Here is a 23,149-nt window from a genome sequence, read left to right as displayed (position 1 = left end):
TGGCCTGGGCCCATTGATCCAGTCTGTCCAGTCCCTCTGGAGAGCCATGTGGAGTGTGCATTTCCAAAGATCTTCTGACTCTTAAAGTACATTATGACCTGTTGGATCTTGTTTTATGGAAAATCCATAATCATTTACAGAATAGGGTTGCCTGTTGCAGTAGAATTTCGTGGGCTTGGGAAGTAGCTCTGACTTTTCCCAAAATCCAAATGCTTTGCCTAGGAATGCTGTGTTTACCATTAGCACTCAGAGATGAGTGCAAAGTAGTCCCCTAAAATCACTTTATCTGGGCCAGTATACCAGTTATGCAGCTGCTTTTTGCTGTCTCTTGGAATAAAGGAATTTAAGGTGCTACAGCTAAGGCTTCTGTTTTAACTATAGCACAAAGACCCATCTGAATTGCTTGTTTCCATTTCTGCTATATTTGTAGTTGTTCCTTTCTTAGTCATGGTTTAGTTTAATCTGCTTTGGGCAAAATGGATAGCATTTAGAGGGTTGTTGAACATTACAGTTCTTGATCTCCCTGCCTGAAGCTTCAACATCACAGATCTTATTTTCATGATCAGATGTATGCATTTGAGAAAATTCCTTGTGTTTCTTTCTGATTTCACTTAAGCAATGCTTGTACTTAGTTGTGTTGCATGTGACTGCTTGCTTACTAGGCCACACTGCTGAGGCTTCATATCTGCTGATGCTTCGGTACAACTAGGACATTTTCGTTAATGATTTGCGTGACAGAATTGAGGATATGCTTATCAAAAAATAAACTCTGTGGGGAGGAGCTATAAGGTTCTGGGAAGGCAGGTTTCAAACACAAAACAGTCTCAGTGAATCAAAAAATGGCCTGAAATAAATAGGATGCAGCTCTTTATGGGTAGGTGTGACATATAGTAATAATCAAATCCAAATCACTGTGTGAAGATAGGGTGGTTCGATCTCAGTTTTCAAGAGAGGTTCTGGAAGTTTGAGACAGCAATTGAATGTAGGTTAAAAAAAAAAAAGAAAATCTTACTATTGTAACAAAAGAGGTGAGGGTTGAGACTGAAATTCATACAAATGTGCTACACATAAAATGTACCGAGTAATCCTTCCAGTTCTACTCAACACTGGGAGTGCTTAACTGGAGTCATTGGTCCAGTTTTCAGCACCAGGCTTCAAAAGACGTGGATTTGCTGAGCATGGTACAAAGCAGAGAAAAGAGGAATAGTTTAGGGTCTAGGAAACATGACTCCTTGGACAGAGAGAGCGGGGGATATAAAAGAACTATATTTCTTTCATCAAAAGAAGATAAGACTGCTGTAAAGCAACCTTTACTCGAGTCAATGGTCCCTTACGGGCAGAAAATGAATAAGTGTTTCTCCATATTCAGTGCATGTGGGGCAACATTTTATTGAAGAAACGCAGATGTAGTAATTTTGTCCTTGAAAATTGCTAAAGACGGGTAGTTTGCTTAAGCTGTTGTTTCTCCATCATTTTGATTTTTTGTGAGTAGTCAGAGAAAGTTTTACCAGACACAGAAGAGGAAGGGCAAAAGACTTAGCACTTTATATTCCTTCCAACTCTTCATGACTGTGGTGTAAAATTGTGTCGTATACTTACACTGTAGCTATCAGCATTGACCTGTGTTATAGTAGGCTTTCACCTTGCTTCAGTGCAGCTGTGGCTCATTTTGCCATGATTTTTACTTTGCACAAATGTGCTAACTACAGATTTTTTTTCTTCCATGATTTTATTTATTCATTCTTATTATTCATTCTTTAACATATTTTATTAATTTCTGACTATTTCTTAGTGGTTTTGCTTAGTAGCATTTGTATGTCTGTGCTGATGCTTCCCATTTAAGGCATTCTCCCCAGTCCATTTTTCTCCTTCGCCATAGCGAAGGGAATTATTTACTACAGACCACCCTAACCTTCGACAAAACCCTACTGTTTCATTTAAAGTACCACCATGTCTGTCTCACAATTTTGGCTTGCTTAGTGTTAAGTACTGCTAAGAGTCATAGTATCGTATAACTAATCCTCCAAGTCTTCCTTCTTCCCTTTGATGCTTGCTTCTATTGCATATGATCCGTATCGTTCCGCTCATTCACTTACCAGCCCAGAACACCTCTGCGAAGGCTTCACATCTGACAAAGCTTTAGTACAACTCAATTCAAGTGTCAGAGTCTGCTGAACACCTGTTCAGTGGAAATGCATCAGTACAGCTGAATGAGAAAATGTCTTTTCTGCGTCTGCATTTTCTTTCCACTTTACAGTTAAAGAATGCACACAAAAATTAGGTGAAGGAGGACCCAGAGGTCTGTCAGGAGGTTCAGAAATTATTTATGACACATTTCAACTATTGCTCTATGAGTACTGACTATATATCTGACAAGTAAATGCAAGAATGGCATGTCATCAAGTATGTCTGCAGAGAGCTCGTGACAGACAGCGGACTTGTGATCAGATCCTGGCTGTTGAGATACTACAACACAGTAACACTGCAGCAGAGATGAGGGAGAGGGGGAAATAGCAAGGGGTGAGCCATCCTGCAGTTAGCTTTGGTTTTCGTACAAGACAGGTGAAATACTGTTGGTAGTGATACACGGAATTTTACATGTTATATTTCCCAATATCTGCAGGTAATTCCTGAATTTACTGAGTTAACTCGAGAATGAAAGACAATTTGTCTTTGACCATCTTTGGCATATTCAGGCTTTATCATCCACTGTGTGCAAATGTCAGTGGGCATGGCTCACAAAAATGGCAAGATGCCAGGATCCAAGTAGAGGTTTACCTGGGGACCTATCTGGCTTCTTGCCCCCTAGCAATTGCTTCTTAAGCAGCAGGTGTGATCCAGATACATGATTTGGGATGGTTGTGCAGCCCTTCTCACTTGGATTTCACCTCTCTCCGGTTCAGGGCTTTACCCATTCATCCACCTCTCATGGTAAGAGGTATTTGTATGTATTTTTATTTTCTTAAAGTGGGCATTCTGTTGAACTTGCAGAATTAGGGAGTTACTGCTTTTCTTGCATTTGAAGAATCTGAGTTAATGAGGCTGCGTAGGGACCTTTGGATTTTCCCCTACCCACCCTGACAAAGAGAATCCACTGTTCTGGGATTTGAATATCAGCTATATTTTGTCTTGAGTCTGTGGTTAAAGTCTACATTATGATGACTGTTTCTGGAGTCTACAGAGGATGCTGTGGCCAGCATAAAGTAACTTCCTTATTTTGAAATCCATTCTTAATCACCCGTGAAATTAACTATTGGAGTCTGCCTTCAAGTTGGCACGGTCTAATAGTAGGGGTTTTAAAAATATTTAACAACATATTTGGAAACAGAACTTTTCTGTTCTTTATTTATATATTTTTGGATATTGGCTCTTGCATGAGAAAAGTGCTGTATGCTTTAATACTGAATTTAGAAATCTTGTGGTTTCTGTTGGCACTGTGGGGGAGTAGCTAGTATAAGACTCCGGTACTTGATGAGAGTGTTTTTGTATTTTAATTATTAGATGCGTGAATACAGAGCCAATTGAGTTTATGTTTATTGCTTTTTTTTATTCACCATGAAAAAAGCCCGAATTTTCTGGATTATTCTCTCTAATATGATCGCAACTTGAAATAAAAAATAGGTGGAAGTAGTCTCAATTCTTTCTTCACACAGGGAACAAGAAATTGCAGGGAAATTCTATTTAGGGATCTGAAGTATAATGTTCAGGATCTATAACCAAGCTCAATGCTTCATTTTAGTTCGACAATGAATTTTAAGTGTGTATAGGACTTTTATGCCTCATGAATATTTTACCTAGGCTAGCCCATGTTGCTGCTCTGACTGTCAGGCCAATCTCCTCCTCCAAAAGTGCGTGACTTTAACAAAGAGGAACTACAACCTGGCTGGCAATTGTAGCTTTTCAACAGAACCTGAGACTTTGAGGGGAGACTGAAGCATATGAAAGCCCGGTTGTGGTACCATGGCTAGATACATTTCAAAGTTTAAATCATTCAACATTCAAAGCTCAACACCTCAGCTTTTCCTATATCTTTGAAGCAACTTCTGTGTTTGACAAGGCTGAAGCTACCCTCAAAAAGTGTTAAGTGTTTTAAAGGAAAAATGGCATTGTTTTAGTCGAATTATTTCCTCCTCTTAGAGACTAGTGGCTTTTCTGAAACTGTATTTTCTATGGGAAGTTAAGTATGTGGAAAACATCTGATCAGGTCTAATAATGCCTTTTAAAAATAATATTATAAATTTTACTTGCTGACAAAGTATTTCAAATGATAGCTAAATTGCCTTTAAAAATTTCCTTTAAAAATGGCTCTCCATGAAACACCTTCTTTAAATAAAAGCCAACTTTTTTCCCAGGTTTACATTAAATTTATCCTTTTGCATTAATCTCTTACATTATACTTCAGAAATTTCTAGATGCTACACGTCTAGGGAGACAAAAAATTGACATTTTTGTCTGTAGTTTCTCAATTAAATTCTGGACTTATTGACATAGAAGGGATACAGTGGTTTTGATTGCTTTTGCACAGCAAAAATGTGTTAGTAATACTTTTTTCAAAGATTTCATATTACACAGTGCTTAATGGAAAAAAAGACACACAAGTAAAATAATTGTGTTTTACCTACCTTTGTTAAGCCATAGTTATTTTATAATAGTTGTAACACCTGAGCAAGTTATGAAGATGTGGTTTAATACCAAATAACGTGTCAGATTGCCATCTCTGTGACGATGCTTGTAACATACATTGTACTGTGTACCCCATACCATAGAAATAAGAATATGAACAAATGTTTAGAATTTGCAAGAGGTTCTGTGTGTATTTTTAAATTGCATGATGAGAGAGGAGCATGGAAGCTTGAAAATAGAGACTCAGATGCCTTTGGCCAAGGAAAACAGTGGCAACAAATAAATTTGCATGGAAGTTTAATTAATGTTTTAATGTTAAAAATACATCTCAGAAAGAATGATAAACTAACTGAAAGGTCCCCCAAAGGTAAAATCTGATCTGTAGACCACAAGAAATGTCAAATAATGTAAGAAGAATATGCTACCTCTGTTTTAGTGTAGGAAAACTATTGAGCGTATCTTCAGAAAGTGGAGAAAAAAATACTGTTTTTCAGTTAGCATTGGCTTGAGAAGACTAGAAACTTACTACATTCTTAGATTTATAGCAACAACCACTTCACCGTTATCATAAACCACCGAGGCCTAAATTTTGAGCATGGTATGTGTTGCATAAAAGAGACAAAAACAAATCGCATAAGAAAACTCAAAGGCTTTTAGAGTATTCTCTTAACTATAAACTACTGCTGTGATTTTAAGTATGATTGGTTTTGATGAAGCTTCCAATAGTAAAAGGATAAAGGAAAAATTATGAATGTAAGGAACATAAGTGTTACTGCTAATGCTTTTAGGTTTTCTACAGTTACTTATCAAGGAATTTTTTGTTGTTGGAATGCTTTAATTTTTCCTAGTTTGCAGTGGAAATCTCTGTGAAAATCTAGGGAGTAGCTAATTTCTGCTCACATAGAATTCTTTTTATGGTCACTTTAATTTATGCAGTATGTCTAGTGTCTTTTGTTCTACATTAACTCTGAGTGGCTACCTGGGAATAACTTCATCACTTCTCTGGTGAGATGTGGGCAACTATTTCACAGCCTGTATGATTTAAGACAGGAAATGAAGTACTATCTTAGTAAATTGCAGTGAAATATTCATAAGGAAATGTAATTATCCAGACTAGAAATTGGCCAGAATATCAAGTTAAAATTGCTGCATATACAAAAAGTTCTTGGTTTGCTGTTTTACCTGGGAGGTGACTTTAAGTATTGTTGTATGAATTCAGAATCATGATGGATTACTTTTGAGATCCTAACACTTGCAGTGCCTCTCACACTCTTAAGTTAGTGAATCCAATGCTGATTTAAAATAAATTTGCAACCTTACTGAAATGCTCTTGTTTCTTTCTGTACCATATAGGGTTACTTTGAGGTTTCCTTCTCAGAGAGTGATCAAACTTATATGCTCTTACAGAATCATAGAACAGTATGGGCTGGAAGGAACCTTTAAAGGTCGTCTAGTCGAAACCCCGCTACAGTGAACAGGGATATCTTCAATTAGATCAAGTTTCTCAGAGCCCTGTCCAACCTGACCTTGAATATTTCTGGGGATGGGGCTTCTACCGCCATTCTAGACGCCATTCCTGTTGCAGTCTTTGATAAATCTAGTCTATATCTACCTTCCTTTAGTTGAAAACCATTACCCCTTGTCCTATTGCAACAGGTTTTGCTAAAAAAAATTGCCCCCACCTTACTTGTAGCCCCCCTTTCAGGTACTGGAACACCACTCTAAGGTCCCCTGGGAGCCTTCTCCAGGTTGAACAACCCCAAATCTCTCAGCCTGTCCTCGCAGGAGAGGTGCTCCAGCCCTCTGATCATTTTCATGGCCTCCTCTGGACCCACTCCGATAGATTCATGTTCTACTTGACTTGGGGGCCCCAGAGCTGGACACAGCACTCCAGGTGGGGCCTCACCAGAGCAGAGCAGAGAGGCAGAATCACCTCCCTTGACCTGCTGGCCGCATTTCACTTGGTGCAGCCCACAACACAGTTGGCTTTCTGGGCTCTGAGCGCACATGCTGGTTCATGTCTGGCTTTTCATCCACCAGTAGCCAAGTCCTTCTCTGCAGGGCAACTCTCAATCCCTTCATCCTCCAGCCTATATTGATACTGGGGGTTTCCCTGACCTAAGTGCAGGATCTTGCACTTGTCCTTTTTGAACCCACTTCTGAGCTTCTGAATCTAATGAAGTGTGATGAAATTATTGTTAAAAATTACATCACTACAGATTCTGTTGATCTATATGGTTTAAATTTGTTACACTATCCAGATACTGTGCTTTGGACAAGAGTGGTTAGATCTGGGTTTGATCAATATGTTTATAACTTCCTATTCCACTCTGAAGATTCTATTCTTAACATGTTATGATAAATATGTTTCACTGCATTCCAGTAACTATTCAGTTTCCTAAACCTTGGCACTGGATTTCATTTTTTTAATGAAATCTATTTCATTTCCATTTATCCTACGTTAACTTTTCAGTGTGTTTCAGGTAGCTTTTTGAAGTAAAGAAAGGTCATGAATTGAAAAGATTACTTATGGGCAAAACAATTAAAGAAATTGTTCAAAACAGTATAGGTTTTTGCTTTTCAAATTAAAAATTGAAACAACTTAAACTTATAAACTCTCCTCACATCTCCCTTGGAAACTCCCTCCTTTACTGTAATTTTGTGGATGATATTCACAGAGAAGCTGATTTACTGAATAAAGAACTTCTTTAAGTTTTCAGTTTTGGAACATTACCAGTGTGTCTGAACCCAGGTTTCAAATTTTACTGGCATTTCGTTGGCAAACTAATTTTTTGGAGTCCTTTCTTATTTGGGTATGTTTCCTGACACCTTGAGCTGTATGGTACTGTGTTTTAAAATTTTCTTTTTCTTTTTTTTAAGAGGAAAAACCTGTAAGCATATACAAAGGACTAATTATAAAATATTTTGTATAAAAATAGAGAGACAAGAAAATGGCTGGCTGAAAAATGCTGTGAGAAGAAAAAATGAACATTTAATGGTAGAGTTTTACCCTGCCTGTTCAGCAGGCATGATTCTCAAAGCAATTCCACAAGCAAAGCATGCACTATTTGAGGCCATAATACCCTAATTTAAATTAAGCTTAAGTACATGGGTGGTAAGAAAGAGATGGTTTAGTCTTCCTTTCTATCCACTGACCTCTTTTACAATTGCTTCGCTTTTGCCAACAACAATGTTCATTTATGGTGAGTCAGATAAGAGCATTGATCTGGCTGAAAAGCACCTCACATGGCTTTTTCCTATATACTTTTACATTCTGTATACTGCAGTTCTGTTGAAACTATCTTGTGCATTGCTCCCCAAAACTAACCAACTAGCCAAGGTATATATAAGTTGCTAACCTATGTCATTTGTAGTATCAGTAGATTATTGCTTGCTGAAAATGTCGTGATTGGTATAGGGCAATCTTGTACTATTTATTGAAAGAAGGTACAAGAAACTAGCAGTTCAAGTCTGCAGTACTTTTTTTAGTTTTCCACAAGTCTAGGACATTGTAATCCTTTAAAGCTTTTTCTCTCTGATGTAGGACTTTAATGGGTCTAAGGAGCTCAAAGCAAGTTTGACACTAAATGGTACTACTGTACTAACATCACTACAGGGAAACCCCCTATAAGGTGGAAGAAGCTATGAATTTTTGCAATAGAACAGAAGAATGTATTCATGTAATAGTGTATTCTGGGACATATTTTGCCTGCTGGATATAGACAAAGTTACAATGTTGCAGAGTGGTAACATTCCTGTCATTTAAGTAAGCCTCAGTAGGATTATCGGTTTAGGTGTTCTTCTACCTGTCTTAACTGTGGGAGTTGATCTTTTGGAAGCCTGCATATTGCACCTGGTCATGTATAAAATACTACATGGAAAGTGGAAGATGGATAAAATTAAATATTTAGGCTACTAAGAGAGTGTGAACATTACTTAATTCTAGGATCCTACATGGAACAGAGGATTCCAGTGAAAACCTTTTGGTCTAAATTGCTGACTTAGTAGTTAGTAGCTAATGACTAGTTTCTGAATGATTTCAACCAACCTTAAAGGACAACTGGAAACACCGGAGATACCAGGTTTCTATGCATTTCCTGGAGTCAAAGAATCACACAGATTAGAAGGGATCCCTCGTGGTCTCTAGTCCAGGGTCAACAATTAACTCAGACAAGCTTGCCCAGGGCTTTTTTTCAGATGGATTTTGAAAACATCCAAGGAGAGAAGTACTCCACACCCTCTCTGGGCATCCTATTCCAATGCTGAGTTGTCCTCATAGTTCAGTATTATTTGCAAACTTGATTAATGTGAGTGCCATTTCCTCCTGCAGGTAAAGATATTAAGATACAAAATAGGATAGGTCTCAGGATAAACCCCTGAGGAACTACCATTGTATCCAGCCTACAGGTGGAATACAAACCATTACTTTGCACTCCCAGAACCCAGACCCTTTTTGCTCATCTGGTAGTGCATCCATCTAGACTGCAACAGCCACAGTTGGATATAGGGGTGCTGTGAAAGACCATTGTGAAGATGGTTGCAATATTTGCCCTTCTTCATCTGGGACTTCCCCTGAGCTCCATGGCCATGACAATAGAAAACAGCCAGCTCTCTCAGCAGTCTCAGATGCGTGCCATGTGCTCTCATGGATTTGTATGACTAAAGATTTCTCAAGAGATTCATGAGATGAATCCTTTTCTACTGTTGATATTTCCTCTTCTCCCTGAACCCTGTCTCTACGTGTAAAGGCCTGGGAGACCTTGTTGGTGAAGACTGAGAAAAGGATGCATTGAGTAGTTCAGCCTTATGTGTGTCCACTGTGCTTTTGCCTCAGTTGGCTGTAAGCCCACATTTTCCTTGTTTATTCTTATCATGTAGCAGTAGAAGCTCTTATTGCCATATTTCTTGCCAGTCTGTACTATAACTGAGCTTTAGCTTTCCTAACATCATCCTTGTTCGTCTGGACAATGTTTCTGCATTTCTCCTTTGTAGCATTTATCCTTGCTTCCATCTCTTTCATATGTTCTTTTTACAGTCATGAATTCCCTTTTAGACAAACCAGACTCTTTGTTCATCTACTTATTTTCGCAGTATTGTGATGGACCGTTATTTTGTCTGTAGGAGGTTGCTTTTAAAGATTGCATCCGTTGAGCTCCTGTGCCCTTTAGAGCTGCCTCTCGTAAGATAGTATCTATCAGGTCCCTGAATAAACTCAGTTCTGCACTTGTGAAATCCAGGGTTTGTTCTCTATTGCTTGTTCTCTGTTACTTGCCTTCCTCATTCCTTTCAGGATCCTGGAACAGCATCGGTTCATGGTTACTATGACCAAAGCTGCCACAGGTCACCACCTCCTCTGTTGGCTCTCTGTTGTGCATACCAGATCGAGTCGATCTCTCTAGTTGATCAGCTGATATTTGTGTTAAGAGCTTGTCCCTAGCATCTCTCACAAGTCAGCAGGATTACGTACATCCTGCTTAATTTGTCTTTTAGCAGATACCAGGAGATGAGAGTCTCCCATAGGAATCGGGATCTGTGATGTGCAGATGTCCTCAAGCTGCTCAGAAGGACTTTCCACTTTCTCCTTCTGATTAGGTGGTCTGTATCAGGCTCCTACCTGTGATGTCATTCTTGGTGGTTTCTCTCATCGTGGCCCACCAACTCTCAGTCTACTGCCTGTTTTACAGCTCCTTCAGGTATTCGTGCTCTCATGAAAACAGGATTCCAGGTAGGAGAGAGAGACCCAGATCAGTGGTGGCAGCAAGGAGTCTCAAGGACTTGAGAGTTATCTCTTCTGCTTGGCCAGCTGGGCCCTCTGTCAGGCCACTCAGCAAACAGGGCTTGAAATCAGACACAGCATCATGCAGTTGAGGACTCTGAAAGGATGTGGAGGGCAGTGGAGGAGAGTTTAGGAAAAATATTAGTAGGCACACTGCTCATTTTTAGATTGGATATTATGGACAGGAACAGTAGATATATAGTAAAGCAAATGATCAGGGCACCTTTTTGTCCAAAGTAATGCACGAAACCGATCAAAAGGCACGTTCCTTTCCATTTAACTAAAACCTGAAAGATTTTTTTTACGTTGCTTTTATAATACTCTATAAACAAGCTATTTGGGAGTGAGATTTTTGGACAAGGAACTTGAAATTAAGGGAGAAATCTGTTCATAACTTACCCTTTTGTGCCCAGGTATTTTAACATCTGGAATGTAATGCTGCCTCTGCAATACTGTAACACAGCAGGATGCATTAATGAGAGTTTCAACCTTAAACCTACAACATGAATGAAATTTATAGTTGTCAGGCCGTTAACATTATTCAAACACAGTTTTTGTGGTTTCAATTCCAATTTTATGTTCACCTAGGAAGAGAAGTCATTGTGTTGACAAACCGTGAAGACGGAATCCTCCTTACACTTGAAATTTCTATAAAACAATTAAGTATTTTTTATTACTTTTGACAGCATTAATAGTATGCACCACAGGGTGGGAGGAGGAGATTAATAGAAAAAAATGGAGCTAGAATCTCTCTTCTAATGTTTCAGCTGGTTTAATATTCTTGAATACCAAAAGTGCCTTGCTCACATTTTAGAAAATACCACAAAAATGTTCAAAGCAGAAAAGATGTTGTACATCAAGTCCTAGTATCATCTTCTACAGTCCGTGTAAGTGCTGTCAGTTGTTCTTCCTGGTGGATGGATTTGTCTTCAGGCATTTTTGTGTTTCCCTACTCTTATATCTCAGTGTGGCCTATTGACTTAATATGTAGAGCAAGTTAGTTAAAGAGAGAATTTCTTGAGGGAAAAAAATGCAAGGGGAAAATGTGGTAAGCACTGTGATTAAGTCACTCTGCACAAAAATGAAATTGTTAAATCTGCAACTGATTAAGTTGAAAGAAAAGAAGGGAAGTCAATATGCAAAAAAGTGCACGTACAGTTACTCTTTCTGGTAAGGAAATCCAAGTTGTTTCTCCCAGAAAAAAAACTAACAAGCACACACAATTTACAAAGCTCTGAAGTTTCAAGGGGCAGTTGTGTGGAGTTCTTTATTATCATAGACTTCATGGTAATTCCAGCACAATCCCAGGAAGTAGTAAAAATAAATCTATCTATCTCTTGCTGTATCAGTCTGGATATTAACAACTTCCCCATGTTGTGTCCATTAAAGAATTTCTTCATGGCCCTTAAAAGTACAAACTTGATCTCTGCATTTAATATGTTGTTACCTGCTGCCAAGCCTCTAATAGCTACATTCGTATGTTCTGTTAATCATATCTCTTTGTTCTAGATGCCTGTGTTTTGGATTCATAATTAACTTTTTTCCTGCTCTGATTATTTTCCTCCCATGATGGCAACACATGACTTCTTTTTTTCCTATTTAAAAACAAATATGTGAATGGAGAAGTAACAGAAATCAGTGTTATTTCGACAAAGCCTGTAATCTCTTTCTAACTGTGTTTCCAAATCTAAGTTAGATTTTCATGTTGCAAAACCATGAACTTGGTGTGTAACTGAAATCATACTGTTCCCAGAAGACAGGGCTGAAGCCTCATGAGCTACAGAAGATTTTCCCCTAGGTCTCAGCGTAAGAGGAGGTATATATTTAATGTAAAGGCTGGTAGTAGACAGATGAGCCTAGTTTCAGTATGTAATCCATAGGATTCCAAAGGAAAGAATTATTGAGCTGTGCTTTGCATGAACTGGAAGGGAACTGGTAAAGAGATCTTCTGGGACAATGTCTCACTGATTCAGGAGTGACATGGGAAAACATTGTGGGCACTGTTACGGCTTCTGTCAGTTTGGGTTCAAGTATTTCTAATTAGTGAAGGCATTGGTGATCCTGACTTTTGCTCAGGCCCTGCAGTAACCTTCTGTTTTAATCATCATGGAAGCAAACCAGCCATTTGAAAGATATTCTGAAACCCTGGGGAGCCTCCTTGTGTTTGGTACATCCCCAAGACTTACTGAAGCCCTGCTTTTCGAGCTGTGAAGCAGGAGAGAGGATGGGTAGTTCCTTAGCTTGTCGCCTGCCTGAAGACATGTGTCTGTGGGTCTGGGGGACACTTTTACTTGCAGCTGGTCCTCGTTGCAGCTGGTCCTTGCTGCCCACGGATACTTGCTTGGCTGCAGGACTTGAAACGCCTCTCACACGTATCTGAAATTCAGAGGAAGTAATTTTGAGTGGTACTCTCTGCTGACTTGGTTTGCACTTATCTCCAAGACAAGATTGCTTTCATATGAATGGACAACATGATATTTGTGCCCATAGTAGATTTGTAGGCTATGCATCGCTTTGTGGGTTTACCTTGCTGGCAACTTCTTGAATATCTGTTTTAACTGCTAAATAACTCTTCCTGAAAATGTGAGATGGAGGAGGATCGTGGTATAGTTCAGATCTGTTTTAAAGTGGCTTGAACAAAGTTCTCACAGTAGGCTTTTTTTCTTCTTTTCTTAAGTGTAGCATTGACTCATTTGGTGGTGTTAAAGTGCACTTTCTACTTTTCCCCAGAGGAGAGTTAGTATTCTTTTAAGTGAAACTATTTTAAAAGCTGAACACAAACCTAAAATAAGCCAGTGTTCTCTAGAGTTCTCAGAAGGTGTAGATTTATTTACTGTAGTTAAATCATAATTAGTTCTCAGGGGATAGTGTATCTTTTAAACTGCTTTATTGCCACCATATTGGTTTTCTAAATAATCAGAAACTGCTGCTCTTATATTCTGTAGTATGAACAAAAATTTGCTCTAAGTAGAAACAAATGTCTAGAATTGCTAGTTGTCACTTACTGAAGATAGTGACATGCAAAAAATAAGCGCTTCAGGAAAACGTGAAGAAATACAAAACGTATGTTATCAGAAGACACCTTAAATGAACTATGGCTGTAACTTTTTCCAGCATAATATAGTAATGTTTTACATTACCATTTCTTGAGTTGGTTCTTTTTTATATTCTAATGCTGTTTGGTCAAGAATAAATGTTAACTGAAAACGGATAAATGGTAGTGCAATGTTAACGTAAAATATTACCTGATATTTAAGCCTAGATTTTTGTGAATGTGGCTTAGTGTTCCAGCTGATAAGCATGGGTTTTCTTTTTTTTTTTCCTAATTGGCAGGTTAATGTTCGAGTTGCCTGAGGAGATGGGTTTAATAGCAATTGCTGTTCGACAAACACAAGGGAAAGGTAAGTTTCCTTCTAGTGCTAATAAATGTGTATTAAGCATATGAAATAGGGCATTTTAGTGTCACCTAGCTGCCTTAGAGATACATTATGAGTATTTCTGATAGTACAGTCTATAGAATAATTGTGTCCTCTCTCCTACCTCTTGAACTGTGGATTCAGACTCAAACTCTAAGTTAATAGAGACCAAAGTAAACATTTACAGGATGTTTGGTGGCTTTTGCAGAAATGATTTAGTGGTCTTCTTGTTGCTGCCAAAAAGTCTCCCCAGTCATGGAAACTGCCATCACTACATTTAGTGTAATAAAAGTCAGACTTCCAAATCAGAACTCCTTTTTGACTTAACTGGAACAAGACTGAGTCTTGACTTGCTCTGAAAAACAAATTTTTTTTTGAGTCTGCAGGACCTGCCTGAACTGTCATGTGGACTTTCACAATCTTCTGCAGATAAATATAAACAAGTTCTGTCTCCTTCCCAGGAAGGTGCTAGCAGTGATTTAAAAGCCATGTTTGTTTTTTCAGAAGAACACAGTGCCCAGTCTAAAAAGCTCTTCTGAGCACAGATCTACATGAAGATGCTTACCAGGCTTTCAGTACAGATCTAGTTTGTGTTGAGTTGATTCACAATGTGGATGGATTTCTAGATGCACACAGAACATCTTTACAATAATTCTTCACTGAAAGCAAGTTTTTTTGAAATGTTTATGTTACCAGGTACCAGGAAAATCCGAGAAGCAAGTTGTTTAGGACATTCTTGGAAACTGAGTAGCAGCATGCACTGCTTTTTTAAAAGAAGTTTTGTACTTTAACCATTTTTCTTTCAAAATTAATTTAGAAACTCCATTATAGTTTTTATGGTAGATTCTTGGATGGATACTATTGAATCTTTCTCTTTTGCAGTTGTCTGCATTAACAAAATGATCTTTTGTAAAAATGTTTCTTTTCTTTAGTTGAAATGAACTTTTTTTCCTCTCCCTCCCCAGGTCGTGGTGGAAATGTTTGGCTCAGTCCCGTGGGCTGTGCACTATCCACTTTACATATCACCATTCCTCTACATTCCAACCTGGGCCAGAGAATTCCTTTTATTCAACACCTGGTGTCCTTGGCAGTGGTCGAGTCAGTCAGATCAATACCAGGATATGAAGTATGTCGTTCTAATTTATCTCAAAATTCCTGTTTCCATTTTCATGAAATTCAGATTTTAACTTTGTCCTCTATGTGTAGAATGACTGAATGCATAATGTAGTTCTTCAGCACAACTATAGTGCTAAACTTAGCTTTAATGCCTGCCTGATTATTTATGTTTTAAGAAATCTAGTATACATGTAATGAATACTGTCTTTTACTGAGCTGATTAAGTATAGTAGACTCATTTCACTCATAATCTTATGAAACTTAAGACTCAGTCTTCAGCAGTAAAGAGAACGTCAATTTTGTTTGTGTAACAATTGACTTAATTTGTTTTGATTTTGAAGGAGTTGGGTAAGAGGGAGGAGGGAGAAATGAATAAAACTGACAAATCCTTTTCTGATTTTTTTGTTGGTACTGTTTCAGTGGTCACTTTATCCCTTTTAAAGGATTTTTCCAACCCTTGTTTAAGGTTGAAAACTGATTTCTAAAGCAAGAATTTAGGAGTATTACTCTCAAGAGAGAATCAAGTGTCCTGTCATCAGTATTAAAATGAAGAACCAGTCTTCTTCATCACCTCATATATCTCCTTTTTAATGTTACCATTTCCTAATATTTGCTAACTATAAAACTTTGGTATTTTACAGAAGTAGTTAACTAAAGCATATGTTTCCTATATTACAGAAAATCAATGACTTATACACATTTACACATGAACTTTATTATAGTGGCACCCAGTAGCTTTGCTATAGTTTAGAGTCTGTCAGCCTTTCTATTAAAACCTTCTAACTTCAGTGCTTCATAACTTGCGTATAAAAACAAAATGCTTCAGGCTAAAATTTGCAATACAAAATATTTGGCTAGAGTGAATAATTTAACCTTTTAAAACAGGAGGGACAAGAGTTAGTTTTATAAAATATGGGTCTGACAGGGGAAGGAGTTAATTTATGAATGAAGGTAGGTTTGCTTCTGTATGCCTACTCTCATATACTGTGGCATTTTTTATTTTATTACATTCAAGAGAAAAAAGGTGACTGAAGTGCTAAATATTAATATAAAAATAATATGTATACTTTACATAGCATGTGTACAATACATAGCTTGCTATGACCAAGACGAAACTACTGAATCTCTTTGACAGTACATCCACCCTAGAAAATGGGTGAAACCAATGTTAAGGATCTGGACTCAAATATGTTAAAGCAAGAAGATTCAAAACTTTGTCAGAAACTTAATACTTAAATTTCCTCTCTAGACTTAGGAAACACAGGGCTTTTTTATGTCAGATGAATATCCTTGCCATGTAAACTGCAGCAGCTGCAAACAATGGGTTAATGAATGAAGTTGATGAAGTTTCATTCTGTCCTCCAAATTTCCGTGCCTCTGTGGGTGTACGTCAGAATCTTAATAATGCTTCACACGCTTTAGTGTCATTCACTCTGCTCAAAGTCTGTTTCAGCATATCCATTCAAAAATCTGAAATACTTGTGTCTCAGCCAGTCGTCATTTTTAGGACTGCCACAAATGTTGACTGTGCTAAACCGGCAGCAACAGAGACCTTGGTGCTGGGTCCTCAGGGGGGAAATCTGAGCGCTCAACTGGAAGTTTTACTGTCAGATGTTAGTGCCACAGGTGCAGATGGGCCTTATATCAAGAGAATGCTTTGCTTTCCCGTTCTGAGAACAGCAGGTCTCTCTCTCTAGTAAGATAAGAACATGCCCCATCTCCAGCGTTTTTTGTGTCACCTATCATTTCTTTGGCAGGCGCATAGTCGTGCAGTACCTTGTAACTCCAGTTTGTGGCAGAGTCTCTGCTCTGTAGTTTACATCATGAGAATCCCCAGTTGACTTGGCTGTTCTTCATACTTGTTGTCACTTCAGTGTCTTGTGTCTACAAGTGTGTTTTTTGCTTAAGTAAGATCTACTGAATAGCTCCTTGGAAGATCTCATAACACTGACAATAGTGTTTAACTGTGTCATACTTTGCATGTCCCAAGAGTCTTCTACTCCGAGTGCGAAGCGTCCAATTGTTTTCCATAATGACTGTGAATTGGTGATATTCTCTCTTAGAACGCTTTGATAGCAAAATCAGGTAGTATTTCCTGTCCATGCATGTGTAATGGACTCCTCTCTGGCCTTTAAATCTGTCAGGAAAGTAGATATGGACCCAGGTGCAGTTTTCACACATCCTGTAAAGGGATTTCATAATCTACAATAGGAGGGAATGCAACTCTTGTAGTCCTGGAGCACCTCCCATAATTTGCCTCTGGGGATACAGTCATATGCAGTTTTTCAGACTACAGGAAGCACATTTGCTTTCTTTTTGTGTATGGGTAGTTGGTGCAAAGTTCAGTTCAGTTCTGTGGTTTCAACAAAAACTTCTCTACTGCAGTGGAACCATGTCACACAGCACAGTTTGTGTTTCTAGCTCCATGGTGTTGCTTGAGCATAGCTGCCGAAAGCATGAATATATTTAGGACGTTACTAAAGTATTTACATAGTTGTGAATTGGAATGTCTCCTGTCTGCTAAATTTCCTTTCTGAAATTCAAGATGTCCTTGTCTCCTTGTCTGATTTCTACAAGGATCCTCAAATACAGTGTTGTTACTTATTGTGGGATTGCCCTGATTGTTTTATCAGCAGTGAGCCGCAGTAGCTGCCACAGTCTGCATCTTTCTTGACTAGATCTTTTAAATCATTAATTGGCATTCGTGAATGAATTCTATAAAACCTCGCGATTTTGAGACTGAAGAATCTCTAGTATCTTTAGTCCCCCCTTTGGTCACTCAAAGCCTTGATTATCTGCCATAATTTCATTGTGGTTTTCTTTCTATAAATAGACATTTTTTGCTGACAGCTGCCACCCTCCTTAGTAAACCATTTATCTATGTTACTATGACATTCTCAGTAGTATTTGTGGAGCGCTTAAATAGGTTCTCATTATGAAGAGCAGTTGACAGTATCACGTTTGGTTGGAAAAGAGGTACAGAAAATATGTAATATGGAGTGATGAATGAGCTGTGTTCTTGCAATCAATGTTGAAGAGCAAAGTGTTTCTAAATGTATGTTTTTGTTTCTTTAGGATATTGATCTGCGAGTAAAATGGCCAAATGATATTTACTACAGTGATCTTATGAAGCTTGGTGGAGTTCTGGTAAACTCTACACTTATTGAAACAACATTTCATATACTTATTGGTAAATGTCTATTTTCAAGCTTTTCCATACTGTTTGTTTCTGAAGAAATTTGTTATTGATGTCTTTATGAGTTCAAATGATAAGGACAAGAACAAATCATGACAGCGACCATAAGGAAATAAAGCACAATATTAAATCAAAAGAAAGCACAAAAAGTAAATGTTTTCATTCTTCTTAATAATTCCATATGCTTGACAAGGAAACCATAAATGCAAGCATCTGGACCAAGGTAGTGGAGTTCAAAGAAAGAGCATTACAGGAGAAAGGGAAAATGTCCTCCTTGATCTATTGCTAAACTAGTAGAATGTACTGAAAAATGTATCCTTTTTTCCAGTTTTTTTCTTCCAACATGACAAATAGTTAAAGAACATGCCTTTTAAATCAGGAGAAAAAGAACTAAGTATGCATAGTAATGTTTTAATTCCTCCTTTCATCCTTTTAAAATGTATTCGTAATTTGTTTCAGTTGATAACCTTTCTTAGATACTGGAAGCAAGCGTGAAGTAATAATTTGATTAATTAATTGGTTTCTTTGGTTCTCTCAAAAAGTAAAATTTGTAAAGTAGTTTGGAAGGCTGGGTCACGAAGCGATGAGTGACAGTCTTGTTTGTTCATTGCGAAGACAAGCAGTCTACCTGGGAAGCTGGTTCCAAACAGGTAGCACAGCCAATCTCAAAAAGACTGTACGTCTGTTTTCCAGCAAGTCCCATTGCTGTACCACAGGAAGACATTTAGGCACACAAATAACTATTCAGATGTTTTTGTCATTTTGAGTATGATAATCATCCTGCTATTTGTTAAGGAAAATTTTTCCCCTAACCAGCTCCAGCACAGATCTATCAGACATGCTTAGAAACCTACCAGCAAAGTTCTAGGTTCTGGTTCCAAAAATAATTATATCTGCTACATCTAAAAGAACTAAATGGAAGTTCCTTAGCAAGTCTTAAAGGTTAAAGAAGAAGATGATAGTATTTGGGTTGTATTTGAATGTAGCACAGTAGTAGATAAGTAATAGAGAAGTATCTTGCAAAGAGAGTGTGGGTATGATATCATTTCTGTCAAGGTGCTGTAAATTTTAAGGCATGAACAAGCAAAAGAGTTGTAGTAGTCATCACCTTCCTCTGTGAAACATGCCCAGCTATTAAATTTTCTGTTCAATTGTTATATCCTCATTTCTGTACATTTACATGTACAGAATGGAAATTGTACTGAGACACTAAAAAAGTCACTCTGTGCCCTGTCAACCATTTACAACTTCCATATGTTTTTCCAGAGCCTGTTCTGGTTAACACAAGAAAAGCAAATATGGCTCAAAAAATAGTTCATCTTATCAAATATCTCTTTGCATGTTACATACTTGTTTTGGAACTTGTGTTGTTTACCCTAAACACAAAAATCATTAAAATTCAAATGGAAACTTTCTGTATGCAGTCTCTCTGATGGCTATAGGAGTCATCTTGGTGGTGGTAGGTCTGAAGTATATAGAAAGATGTACATTTTCGTCAGCTTTTTTTCACTAGGGAGCATCTAAGATTGAAATATAATTGCCACATACTAGTCCAAGGATCATTTCCATCATTTCAGTGAGGTATGTCACTGAGAGTAGTAGGGGTGACTAATGACATCTAAATTCTTGTATCGGTAGTAGCAATGAGATCGAACTTCCACATGAGGGAAGATAAGCCAGATGCATCATTGCTATGCAGATTCCTTACCTAGACCTCACTGCTTGTATGGCACTCATGAAGAGCATACCATGTATGAGGGGTCTAAGATCATCTACATGGCCTCACTGCTCTGAGAATTTCCTCAGAAGAATAAGGTGAAAGACAAACCAGCCTATTCACCTCAAGGCCTCACAGGTGACACAATTAGTAGTCATACTCCTAAACACATTTTTTAAAAAAGAATGTTTAGGAAATTAATTGTTTTGGGGTGTTTGGAAGAAGAGTTCTACAGGAAAATACACTTCATTAATGTAAGGGCCAGACTCCGAACAGATGTAGGTAGCGAAACACGAGTGGAATGCAAGGGACAGCCAATGTACTTGACCTGCAAAAGCTCTGTCTGCCTCTGTATGCAGCTGAGGCATGTCTGAGTGGCGCGCAGATGCTGAAGGCAGGGCTGGCACTAGAACTGGAAGACGTATTAGCTGCATCAACGTGCTGCGAGATCAATACTGTTTATTTTTTACTCTTCCCCCGCGGGCAACGCGGAGATGCCCTGAGAGCCCTGAGCACCTAGTATTTTTCAAATTAGCTGGCTACGTTTTTGCCACCACATTTTATCACCAGATGCTTCTGCCTCAGCTGAGCTCGTCATTTCACTACGTCTCTCGTATCTGTTAAAATCTTTGGATTGCCAAGCAGTGATCTCCATACGTACAAGCCTCAGTGCCCTAAGCCTGCAGATGGACTCCAAGGCCTCTTTTATGCATCCTGACAGTCCCAATCACAGTTTAATGGCCACAGTCACTCTCTCTTTACTTGCCCTGTATCTGAGTGTAAACAGCTGAGTTGGAGTTTGCTGGCATGGCACATTGTATTTCTGAGTTCATTTTATGTTGTTTCATTTTGCCTCATTTTCATGGGATCGATGTGTTGGGACTGGTATCACTGTGGCTTTCTTTGCATGCATTCTCTGACTAGTTTTACATAAAAGACTCGTTTTCACTGAATACATCCATCTCCTCGCAGTTAATCTTAATTACTTCCACATATGAATAGTCTCATTAATAGCAAATTTACAGAACAGCACATCTGGACCTTCTTGCACATGGAGGTATATCATGTCTAAACCTGATTGACAGACAGAGTTTTTATCCCAAATGTCTGAAGAAAGAAAAATCCACATTATTAGGAGAAAAAAATAAACAGGTAATACAATATATTTTTTTACATCCCTCGAAGCCCGTTGCAGCAGGCTGCAAAAAAGGCCCCAAGAGCCATATTTAAATAAGAAAGGCATTCTGCCAACATTATTCTAGCTGGAGAAATCTCAGTGAGAGACTTGATGCTTCTAAAGGATATGCTGTGGTAAGATAGATTAAGCAAACTGGAGTCCTACATAGCAGATTTAAGTCTTCTGGGCTTTTCAGAGCAAGCCAAACATGGCTTATCAGCTGAGTGAAAAGGCTTCATTTTCAGCAAATGCAATCAACTAACTGTAGTAAACAGAAAAAGCTCTTAATTAAATTTGAGACTGAAAGGTAAAACTCCTTAGAACATGATCAGTGATTTACTCTCAATTAGCTAATGACCTGTCAGCTTTCAGGAAGTGACAGAATTTCTCACTTTGATATTATTGTCATCAACACGCAAGCTACCACTTGTATCAAGTAGTTGAATAAAATACTGACTTTCTGGTGGCAGCGACGCATTCGTGTTTACAGATCCTGACCTTTTTGTTTGTCTTCTTCAGGCTTTGGATTTAATGTGAATAACAGCAACCCCACCATATGCATCAATGATCTCATCACAAAATTTAATAAGGAAAAGGGGACAAAGCTGAAGCCTTTAACTGCAGACTGTCTTATTCCAAGAACTGTAACTGTGCTAGAGAGGCTCATAGATATTTTTCAGGAGAAAGGGCCCAACGGAATTCTTCCCTCTTACTACACGTACTGGGTACACAGGTAAGTGTAATATTCCTCCAAGTTTCTTTTCAGAAAGTTGCAAAGAACTCATGGATGTTTTGTCTTTTTCTACTAGATTGCCTTTAATACTAGTGGCTTAATTAAAATAAACTTCCAAGTAGCATATAATTTTTTAAAGGAGAATAAAAGTAGCCTGTAGAAAAATCAATGGATTAGCATGAGTTAAAGAATGCTTCTAAGTATTTTACATCTATCATCTCAAAACAAGGGGACTTGTGAATGATTTTGTTTAGCTAGTGGTGAAGCTACTGTGCTCATGTCTTTTATTTAAAAAATAGTGTTTGGAATAACTCCAACTCTGCTAATGCCACAGAAAGAAATTAAAGCAGGTAGAAGATGCTGCTGAAAATAGTTCTTTCTAGTAGTGAAGTGGGAAATAAAAATGTTCTGCTAGACATTAGCCCTCTAAGCTATTTTTAATTGTTTATGTGATGTCCACCAATGAATTGCTAACCATATGGTTCTCTTTATTTGCAGTGGTAAGCAAGTCCATCTCTACAATGAGGAGGGCCCAATGGCGTGGATAGTTGGAATAGATGATTATGGATACCTTCAAGTTTATGAGGAAGGCAAGGGTGTGGAATCTGTGCACCCAGATGGCAACTCTTTTGACATGCTGAGAAACCTCATAGTCCCAAAGCATTAGTAGTCCTCAGAGCTCACAACATGAAGGGAGGTTTTTTTACTGTTTGGCACCAAACTTGCTTAAAGGTGGCAAGAGTAGTTGATAGATTGGTTTTCTTTTTCTTCTGATTTTCTGATGTCTTTGTTGGTTTTCTTTTTCTTCTGATTTTCTGATGTCTTTGTGCTTTGACACAGATAACTCAATGGTTAAGAAGAGGTAATTATCTCATTGGTGAAGGCCTTTATTCTTTCATATTAACTTAAAAACACATCTATTTTGCCATTCTTTGTAAGCATCTATTCTTTGAAAGGATCCTGGTTGCAAAGGAGTACTTTGCAATAAACAGAACTTTCTCTTCATTTGCACACTGTATTTGATAAACTGAAGTGGCAAAATATTTGCTTTTTTTTGGTCTCTGTGTTTTTATTGGACTTTAGCACAATGTAGTGCAATATTTACATTTTTACTGTGTTTTTTAAACTAAATTCTGGTTTATGCATTGTCTGCAGTGGAAACAGCTGGAAGAGTTCATCTTATATTTCTAAATTACTGGGATTGCCACTGTATTTAAGACCAGGCCCAAGTGTTGAGCCTTCCTGATTTGGTGGTTCTCCATATGGGCCTGTACAACAGTTTATCATCCTGTGCTTTGGTCTCAGGTGTGTGACTCTCTCATGGATGCCTTGAGTTTTTGGAGAGTTTTCCATCAGCACTGAAGAGCTGTGGTTTGGTATCCAGGTTATTTGTAC

The 23,149-nt window shown here is 38.1% G+C and overlaps 1 protein-coding gene across 1 annotated transcript; it reads left to right on the top strand.

Annotated features, from left to right (window-relative positions):
• Nucleotides 1–13,732: 13,732 nt before the first annotated feature.
• Nucleotides 13,733–22,421, top strand: LOC104267715 (biotin--protein ligase-like; the record flags this gene model as incomplete). Its single annotated transcript, XM_009874727.1, has 5 exons — nt 13,733–13,800; nt 14,781–14,941; nt 18,007–18,121; nt 21,541–21,754; nt 22,253–22,421. Coding segments are annotated over 5 exons (727 nt in total), but the record flags the coding sequence as incomplete, so codon positions are not given.
• Between the last annotated feature and the right edge of the window lie 728 nt (nt 22,422–23,149).

This window comes from Apaloderma vittatum, unplaced genomic scaffold, assembly GCF_000703405.1.
Source record: "Apaloderma vittatum isolate BGI_N311 unplaced genomic scaffold, ASM70340v1 scaffold11808, whole genome shotgun sequence".
In the NCBI taxonomy this organism is placed as follows: domain Eukaryota; kingdom Metazoa; phylum Chordata; class Aves; order Trogoniformes; family Trogonidae; genus Apaloderma; species Apaloderma vittatum.
This window is presented reverse-complemented; position numbering and strand designations above follow the sequence as displayed.